The sequence below is a fragment of the Copadichromis virginalis genome, linkage group LG15, assembly GCF_057382275.1.
Source record: "Copadichromis virginalis isolate Kocher_CV1m ecotype Utaka linkage group LG15, C_Virginalis_male_GT1.1, whole genome shotgun sequence".
In the NCBI taxonomy this organism is placed as follows: domain Eukaryota; kingdom Metazoa; phylum Chordata; class Actinopteri; order Cichliformes; family Cichlidae; genus Copadichromis; species Copadichromis virginalis.
In genome coordinates, this window is record NC_140632.1 from 23,719,235 (window position 1) to 23,729,490 (window position 10,256).

Consider the following 10,256-nt stretch of genomic DNA (forward strand, 5'->3'; position numbering starts at 1 on the left):
TCACAAGCAACTGGTACATTTTCAAAACTCTTAGTACTTATATCACAACAGATCATCAAAAGTGCACCTTTTTCAAACATTTCAGCATATTTTCAATTGTGTTAGTACAATACACATAATGACAAAATATCATTTTCACTACACAAAATAAGTGTTTCATCTAAATAAATGTTTCGTTCACAGTTACTGCCTTTCATAATGTTGTCACTATAAAATTTTTGATTTGCATCTCTTATCATTCAGTTTACAGTTTTTTCTGAATGCTTAAACCCTAACTGTGATTCCTGTAGCACAATCGCTAAAACTATTCAGACTTATAGCAAAACCACTCACTGAGTGTGCAAAACTAAAAGCACAAAAACTGCTTTGCACTCAGTTTGCAATTTTGTAACACACACTTTGCAAAACTGTAGGCACAATTCACTGCACAACACTCAATTACCAAATTTCCAACACACTCCTAGCAAAGTATACACATGTATGGCTATCATTAACACTAATTTGCCAACTGTCTGGCACACTTTCACATGTCAAAACTTTCTTAGATAATTCGTTCACTTTGCAATCAGCCTAAGCACTATAATACAGGTAAGCTGTGTGTGCGGAGTACAATGGAGGGAGCAGAAAGAGTGAGAAGTAGAGGAGGCCGAGGAAGAGGACGTGGAGGTGAAGAAGTAGGATGAAGAGGACGACAAGGACAAGGAGGAGCAAGAGGAAGACGAGGAGGGGGGAGAGGAAGATGAGGGGGGGGGAGAGGAAGGGTAGGAAGAGTAAGAAATAGAATTGTAGAGCTACAATAGTGGACCATGTAATCAACTATGGAATGACCCTGAGGGTAGCTGGCCAACGGGTCCAGCCTAACTCGAGCCGCTACACTGTAGCAAGTACCATAAGGACATCTTGAAATGAGAATCGGTTAGTACAGTCACTTCGCACAAAGATTTGTAGCACTGCCATATGCCAATGAGAAACACACCAATACCATTGATGTAAAAATACTGAAATTGTTACTTTACAGAATTGCTAGATGACCAGATGCTGGGGGCAGAGGAAGCATGTTCACTGCAGACCAAGTAACCCATATAGTCATTATGGCGATTGCAAATAATCCTATACTTGGAAATGAACACTTGTGTTTGTTTTGATGTGTTTGAATAAACACCAGTACTTGAAGTTTGTATCCCTCTATGCTTATGGATCTATGACAGAAGTATGAGCTCAAACTGACATAGCCTACCTTGTGCACAGAGAAAGCAAAAGCCAGATGTGTTTTATATTCATACCATCAGTGTGCAGTTGGCGCATTGTGTGCTTAGTAGATGATGGCTTGTGTGTACTGTTTGATACGGAAACACCATTTTTATGAAGGTGTGAAGAGTTAATCTAGCTGTGTTTGCTTTTGCAAGAGAACTACAATGTTTGATTATTAGGTGATAGGTTTTCTTATTTGTGTGAAGAGTTTTGCAAAATTAGCCAATAGTTACAAAAAATGTGCTTAAGCAATCGGAAAAAACTGTAATACATTTTTCTGTCATGTAATTCAACCGATCTTAATGTTTAATCAATGAATCATTCATTATGTCCATGGATTTTCAACTTGACTGATTGTTGTCTGGTCATTTGTAAGTTCCTTTTAAGAGGAACAATGTCCAGGTGAAACAACTGCGTTCAGAATATATTCAGGTACAACACTAAACTGGCATGCAATTACTGTAACAGAGGGTGATGGAGCTGGACGCTGCTGTGAATCATCACAAGTATATTTTTGTTGATGAGGCCGCTTTCAATCTAGCAAAAACTAGACACAGAGGACGTAACCTTATTGGGCTACCATCCACGTCCCTGGACAACGTGGGGGGAACATCTCATGTGTGCAGCTATATCTGAAGATGGTGTGGTAGGCTGTAGACCAGTTCTAGGGTCCTACAACACTGAACACCTGATTTTTTTTTTTTAAATGAACTGGAGCAGGCCTGTCAGGGAGAAGACATCGTCTATGTTGTTGTGTGGGACAATGTCAGCTTCCACCATGCACAGCTGGTTCAGGAATGGTTTCAAACACACCATATTCCCCTTTCCTCAACCCAATTGAGAAATTCTTCTCTACATGGTGGTGGAAGGTGTATGATCGCCATCCCCATGAGCATTTCTCCCTTCTTCAAGCCATGTGTGGAGCTTGTGGTGATATAACTGCTGAGCAATGTCAAGCCTGGATTCGTCTTGCCAGGAGATTTTTCCCACGGTGCCTGAACAACGAAGACATCCACTGGGATGTTGATGAAAACTTATGGCCCAATGTTAATGACCGGCTTGATTAATTGTATAAAAGTTATAAAAAATAAAATAAAAAATATATTGTGCTTATGTAAATGACTTGTTGTTTTTTCTCCCTTTTTCGTGTGTGTGTGTGTATATGTGTATATATATATATATATGAATATATTTTTTATTTTTTTTATTTTTTATTTTTTTTGTTATGCCTGAACATAAGTGTAATACTTGCTGTGTAAAGTTTTACAGTTCAGTTACACTCATTCATCACCAAGGACAATTTGAAACGCTTACCTTGTATTATTTGCTCCTGAATGAAATGATTGGTAAAAGTACTACGTTGAAAAAAGATCTTACTGTTTTGTTTGGGTGAGTAAAGCAAATGTTCTCAGTATATATCACAATGATCATATGTTCTGCAACAATGATTAAGTGGAATGAAAATATGTGCAAATACAATGAACTCATGACATCAGATTTGAAAGAATGACTAGTGGTGTTACAAATGTGATCAAATGTGAGTTTTGTACTGAGAGATTTGAAAATGCACACTTTAGTTGTGAAAATAGTACCAAACCAATTAAAAAAAACTGTAAAGTTCAGGTAAGGTTTTGTCTTTGTGTATTATTTATTTATTTACTATATTTATATTTATGTATTTATTTACTCAGTAACATCAGTAACGAGAGCTCACAGAGAGCACAACCCTCTCTGAAGGTCAAGGGCTATACATCAGCTATTACACCATGCAGAGTTTTTATGGATTGTTTATGCTGATGTGAGCATAGTTAACTGAGTCCTCCTGCAGCAATCATGTGAGTAACTACAAAACATTTGATGGGCGACTTGTTAACTGCAAAACAGAACTTCATAGACGTTGGTGGAGAGGCTGAGCATGGGCAAACAAAGAATCCATCATATTTGATCCACAATTTCTTTGAAAGTAAAAATAATGTATTGAACACAGAAGCATGTGATCTCTAAGCGCCCTTCCACTACTTCCATCGAACCGCTTATCCACTTCAGGGTCACAGTGTTATGTCACTTTTCCAGGTTCGTGGTGATGATGAAGGTGATGCAGTGACCTACAGCACTGTGAAGGCTCATTCCTCTTCTGCTGCAGCCACTGCTGATCCCAGCAGCCTCTACTCTACTCTCAGTTTCCCAGTCACATAGTTCAAGTTGACAAAAAGGACTCGCATTTAAGTTAAAGACTAATTTTGTGTTTGCATGCAACAGATTGATAGCGACGTGCTAATTATCATAAACTATTAGATAGATACCATTATTATAACAAACATTTGGTTTCAAATCCAGAAGCACGTCTTTATATCCTCCATTAAAACTATATAAATAAATGTAAATAGAAACTTTATTTTCTTTATGAAATCAGACCAGTGTGTTTCCAGAATGTGATCACTGGAGGGCAACTTGCATGTGACAAATAAAGTTCTGATTGATTGATTGAAGTGTGAATATCTAAATGTACCCACATAAGCCTGGTATAGATATTAAAGATATAGTTATACATTTATATTTTACAAAAACATTTCCGCTAACATTTGTACATTATTAACATATTTGCAACTTAACAACAAAAAGTTGTTCCTGGTTAGTTCAGCAGAAGACATGTGGAGGTTAAATGTCATTTAAACCCTGCTTACACTTGCTGTTCACTTTAATTTAGCTTCAGTTTTTTATTTCCTGTTTTACTTTGAAGTTTACTTTTCTTTCATGTCTCGCATTAGTCCTACTTTTTATTCTGTTATTTCTCAATCTGCCCATATTGTCTTCATCTGTGTTTATCCTTAACCTCAACTAGTCCTCGATGTATATAAAGTCCTGTCCTCCTTTATCTTTCCCTGATCATTTGTTGGATCTTGTGATTCGGGTTTCTTCTTTAAGTTTTGTTTAGTTCCTTCCACATTCAGTTCTCAATTTTGTTTTCGTTACATTTTAATTTGAGCAATTTTTAAGTCTGCTGTTTTCCATTTTATTTCTGCACATAAATAAACATTCATATTTGTAAACCATTTCTTTATTAATATTATTTTTTATTACAAAGTTATACTACTAATCTCTTCTCACTATTACAACTAGCATGAAAACCACCTGACGTTCTGTAAGTCTCTGTTATCCCAATAGAAAAGCTCTGATACGTATAAGAATTTTCTCAAAGAACTTCTAAATACCCTCTTGGTTTTACAGCTTGACTTGATGAGCAATAACACTGTGATGGAAAATGTCTTTATTCTATGTATTCATAACATATTTTAACAATAGAAGAATATAAGGGGCACCTTTGGGGGTGGGAGGTATGCCCCCCACACCTCCACCAGTGACGGCCAGAAAGGGCACCTTTTGCACGTATGAGGACGCACACATGCACACTGATGCACGCGCGTTCGCTCATCTGAAAAAGTGGCACTTCCGGGCCACGCGGTCCCCACTGCGCACGCTCTATGGCCTCCATATTAATGATCAATGATAACTGAAGAGGAAGCTTGAACCCTGGCTCTGGACATTTTCATGACAGTGGCAGTGCAGACATCTGCATGTTTTTTTCCATCATAAAGACTGTGATATGAAGCATCATCAAAGTGTCACTTCAGTAATGCTGCTGAGAGAAAGAAGTGTTCACTCGTGTTTTTTAATAGGTGACTTAAAACACCAAACTCTAATTTCAGGGGTTTATTTTAAGTTTAAAGAATATAACAGCTGGTAAGACAGCTGGTTTAGTCACTGTGAATGTTAAAGGAGATTTGTTAAACCATTGCTTAATGGCCCGTTAAGCAATGGTTTAACAAATTTGCAGTGCAAGTCACTCTTTACTAACACATTGTAGATCAGTTTATCTACAATGACACATGATTTTTGAAGTTTTGTGTGTGAGGGTTTAGTCTCTCACACCTTACCCTTTCCTCTCCAGTATCACAACAGTATGACTCCAAAGTACGGTTCAGTAAACAAACAAGGACTCTAATGTCAGAACAGAAAGATGCAGTTGGAAGATAATTGATTGTGTTTTTATGACGTGTAGTAAACTATACCCCTCTTCTTCTTCTATGTTGTTGTTCTTGTGTGTGTGTGTGTGTGTGTGTGTGTATACCTTAGAAGTCAAAGTATACTAATACTTTTGTAAGTATTAGTCATACTTACAAAAACATTAAGCGTCTTCCCCCACCCTCAAAGACAGACAAAAAAAGGTTTTTGCACGTACCACTTTTCCACGACACCACACAGCCAGCCTGAATGCATTTTAGATGCATCCTGAAGCTAAATCAGTTTAGTTGCAAAACTCATTGACAAACCAATGGCCATTTTTTTCAATTTCCATTAGTCTAACTACAATACTGAAGATATAAACCTTTGTGGATCCTTGAGCTGTTAAATGAGCTTTGAAGTATTAAAATAATTTACATAGTGAGAAACTTGTTCTTAATCAAGTGGCCAATTTAGACACGACCTTTGCCAGTACTGAGTCAGGATGAGCTCACAACCAATCATCCGTAACTACAACGACAAGATCCAAACAAGACATTAAATTATGTTACTAAAAATTCTGAAATAATTTGTGGGTATTACAGTTTTTTCTGAATGCTTAAACCCTAACTGTGATTCTTATAGCACAATTTCTAAAACTATTGATACTTATAGCAAAACCACTCACTGAGTTTGCAAAACTAAGAGCACAAACACTGCTTTGCACTCAGTTTGCAATTTTGTAACACACACTTTGCAAACCTGTAGCTACAATTCACTGCACAGCACTCTTTTTGCAGAACTGTAAACACAACTCACTGCTTTACACTCAATTTCCAAATGATCAATGCACTCCTAGCAAAGTATACACATGTATGGCTATCATTAACACTATTTTGCCAACTGTCTGGCACACTTTCACATGTCAAAACTTTTTTAGATAATTAGTTCACTTTGCAATCAGCCTAAGCACTATAATACAGGTAAGCTGTGTGTGTAGAGTACAATGGAGGGAGCAGAAAGAGTGAGAAGTAGAGGAGGCCGAGGAAGAAGACGTGGAGGTGAAGAAGTAGGATGAAGAGGACGACAAGGACAAGGAGGACCAAGACGAAGACGAGGAGGAGGGAGAGGAGGATGAGGAGGGGGGATAGGAAGGGTAAGAAGGCTAATCAGCACGGCTAGCATTGTTAAATGTTGTCATTGCTAACATATAGCTGTTTAACAGCATAGTGAGTAGCGAGAACGCTAAGTTATTGTTAGCTTTTAAAAGAAAAATGTTGGCAACCGTAACCATGGCCTGCGGAGGGTATATAAATGCTGCACAAGGTTCCATTCGTCCCTTTACACTTGCTATTGGACTTGTTTTGACCTGCTCCAACCTCAGCCTGTGGAAAGTTAAGTTTTCGGAAAATATTTACTGAAAGCGGATTTGACTTGCTCGCCACAACAAGTACTTCATCTTTGGATTGTTTGTACTTGTTTTTCATACAGCAAAGCCTGAAGATGGCTCGTCGTGGACTCGACAGCCCCCTGGACTTCGCTGCAGGTACTTTTAACATTTCTTCAGTTATTTTAAGAGCTACTAAATGACTGTAATAATTTAATAAGTTCCAGTGTGAATATCAAGTTTTAATGTTATCAAAATATGCTTATTCCAAGATTTTTCCCCGTAAATTGTTTGTATGCTTTAAATTTTCCGGGAGAGGTGTAGAAATTATTAACGACTGGTGTATGAATTTGAAAAAAAAGGTGTTACTTTGATTTGAAGGCTTCAAATTTGACACTTTTTTAATGATTTGGTTAAAAATAGCTTAACGGACTAAAATTTGTAAAATGCCCCAAAATCAGTCTCTGTGGTAACAGCATCTTCAGCATGTCATGACGTCAGAACACACAGGTGTAAACACACCAGATCCCGGTCCCTTCCTAACATCCTGTTCTTCTTGGATCAAAGGCTTTATTGAAATAAACTATAACTTTTCCCCTGCTACAAAACATGATAATAAAAAATAACAAAAATAAATGAATATAAAAAAGAATATGAAAACAGTAATCATAGTACAGTAGTAATAATGGTATCCTTATGTTATGCCACTACTATATCTTATTATATAGCAGTTAATGATGTGAACTTAGTTGACTTAGCTGTTTTTTGCTTGCATGAACAAGTAGAAGTGTCATTCAGTCTGACATAAATGTAGCCTAAAATGCTTTTCTCTCATCGTCTGCTCAAACTAACAGATGTAGCTCTGTTCCTTTAGCACTTGATGTTTATTACATTCTTAATGTTATTTTAAACTTGTTTCCTCACAGGTCGTCTCGACTACGTGGTTGAGCGTCCTGCAGAAGAAGGCCTTCCAGAGGTCATCAGGATCCTGGATGACTCTGATACCGAGCGTGTCAGTGAAGGTGAGTATGGTGAGTATATCCCTCTCCCATCCTCACCCTCTTCTCCTGAAGCACAGGATCCTGATGACAGTGAAGAGGAAGGTGAGTACCCTCCCTACATACCTGAGGACGTCGAAGAGGTGAGTGAAGACACTGACAATTCCTCTGACTGGAACAACTCAGAAGAGTGGGCCGATTGGCCTAGTGACGACTCGGGGTATGACACCATGGATGAGAGAGCTGATTCCCCTCTCATCCAGGAGCTCCCTCCAGAGCCGTTTTGGCACGATTGGCAACATCCTATTGCTCCAGGTGCTGCCCCGTTCGCCATGCCGCCTTTCGGCCAGGCCAACGCCCCACTCTTCCCGGTTGGTGATCCTTTAGCTTCTCCTGCTTCCTCTGCTCCTCCCTCAGCTGCTTCCTCTCCTGCTCCCTTAGCTGCTTCCTCCCCTGCTCCCTCAGCTCCTTCCTCTCCTGCTCCTTCTTCCGCTACTCTCTCAGCTTCTCCTTCAACCTCAGCTCTCACCTCCTCAGCAAAGAGAAGCGGAGACGACACCTGCACTGATGAGGTAAGTGCAAAGAGGTGCAAGGTAAGTGATGACACGTTTTATGGCCCTTCAACATCCTCGGGTTCTGTTGGTGTCAGACGCTTCTGGGAAAGGCCTTTTAACCTTTCACTTGATGACAGCGACTCTGACTAGATTATGTTAGAACTTGTTTTTAAGCTTTAAATGTTTAAGTTGGCCTTTGCAGTGTTTGTAAATGACTAACATTTTTTTCTCAAGCTCTAGCTCACCATGCAGGACAAAGGTAAGTCCGTACTTAATGTCAACACAAATAAGTAGAAAAGGTTTAAAATGATGTCGTGAACTGACTGTAGTCTCTTGTTTTTACATAAGGTATAGCCTGTGGCTCAGGGATCAGAGGTAAGGTAAAAACACATAACAGAAGAAAAGTAAAGTGAACAACTCTGTGATCTGTGAATTCATGCTTTTCTCTTTGTCTTTTTGTCTTCAGGTGCTTTACACTTGTCCTCTCCCAGCATTCAGCACTTCAGACACTCAACGCCCAGGACGGAGCTAACACAGAGAGATACTCCACCCAGAAGACAGCCTTACCCCAACCCGATGAGAAGGATGGATGACCAAATGACAAACTGGAGAGTGGTGCTGTGTTCCAGCTATGTAAGTTATCACCTCACATTGGCTACAAACTGTCTTGAAGACTAAATCCTTCCAATAGCTGGTGTAAATCATCGTCCTACAGTACTGTAGGTTTAAGTTTAGTTATAGTTATTGTGTGTATATGTTGAGTTTAAAATTGCATTTTAACAACATGCTGCAGCTACCAACAATGGAAATGCTGTTTTGTGTTAAAATGACGTCTTTCTCGTGTTATTGCTTTGCAGGGCAGCTGAGAGTGGACAGAGCTGCACAGAGGACCAAAGATCCACTCTCAGCACTTCATACCTGACTGGCCACAGCACCACCCCTCTTCACCCAGGGTGAGGAGGGCCCTGACCCCACCTGCACAGAGGGAGTTGTGAACATGCACTTCTGTGTCGGTGGGTTTAGGAGCCTCCTCACACTCACACGGATGAAGACTGTCACTGGAAGATGTCTCCATTGCATCAGCAGGACGTAAGCATTTGTATAATATTACAGTTTGTGATGTTTTATACATGTTTTTATTGCTTCACTTCAAACTAGGAGATATAAAATAAACCAGTTTTCATAATATTTTCTGTGTATTTAGTTGTTTTCTTAATAAGTTATTTGGAACATCATTGCAACCTGTCAGCTTTTTATTGGGGATTTATAAAGTTGCTGGTGGCTCAAGTGTGTACAGTGGGGTGTTGTTTTTGTCACATGGTAAAAGTGACCTCATAGGGAGCAAAAAGAACAACTGAACAATTTGGGGATTCACAGACTTTGGTAATCATTAAAAGATGAAGAAAAATAGTTTTATGTGATCAGTTTTAAGTAGTGAGCAGCAATTTAATCAAATGCTGGGATGAAATGGGACAAAAGGGTCATGTGACAGCCACATTAGTTCCCTTCCCTCGTTTAACAATGTGTAAGCAGACTGCTTTAACCTGCAATTTACTGCATGTTATTAGGCTGCATGGTACAACCACAGTCTGCTAACCACCTGTGGTGAGCGAAGGTTTTGAGGCATTGTTCGAACTACTGATGAAGCTTTATCAATGCTTGTTAAGTTTCCCAACCACATTTCATCCCGATGGTCCAAGGCTTACATCTTTATGCTCACAAACGTGCTTCTGTAATTAACCAGTAACAAATGTATTACTTTAAGTTACAGTGTGAGGGGCACTGATGAACATAAATTAGATTTAACTTGATTATGTGTTTAGGTCAAGAGACACAGACCTTCATCTGTAAGAGGCTTTTCTTAAATGTCTGATCACGATGTTTGTGTTTGTCTGCAGCATCACTGCAGCAGAGAGGGTATAACACAAGGCCACAGTCACGTGGTATTCTGTCCTGCTATTAAGTGAATAAAATACTGAAACTCTGGCAGTAGACTGGAGCGAGGCAAAGAGTATGTAAAGGGACAATAAGAGGAAATGATGGGAGAAAAAAAACAAAACAAAA

General features: G+C 39.1%; 1 protein-coding gene across 4 annotated transcripts; it reads left to right on the top strand.

Moving 5' to 3' along the window:
- Positions 1-6,458: 6,458 nt before the first annotated feature.
- On the top strand, positions 6,459-9,380 carry LOC146692488 (uncharacterized). 4 transcript variants are annotated; one of them, XM_085432593.1, is made up of 5 exons: positions 6,459-6,799; positions 7,567-7,671; positions 8,541-8,567; positions 8,659-8,825; positions 9,050-9,380. In XM_085432593.1, the coding sequence occupies exons 1-5, from the start codon at positions 6,757-6,759 to the stop codon at positions 9,056-9,058; spliced, it is 351 nt and encodes a 116-aa protein (XP_085288719.1). In that variant the 5' UTR covers positions 6,459-6,756; the 3' UTR covers positions 9,059-9,380. The 4 variants fall into 4 exon arrangements, 2 of the variants coding, with proteins under 2 accessions (XP_085288719.1, XP_085288718.1); XR_014915208.1 differs by lacking the exon at positions 9,050-9,380 and having other exon boundaries at positions 6,460-6,799; positions 7,567-8,451; positions 8,659-8,689; XR_014915207.1 differs by lacking the exon at positions 9,050-9,380 and having other exon boundaries at positions 6,460-6,799; positions 7,567-8,567; positions 8,659-8,705.
- The last annotated feature ends 876 nt before the right edge of the window (positions 9,381-10,256 follow it).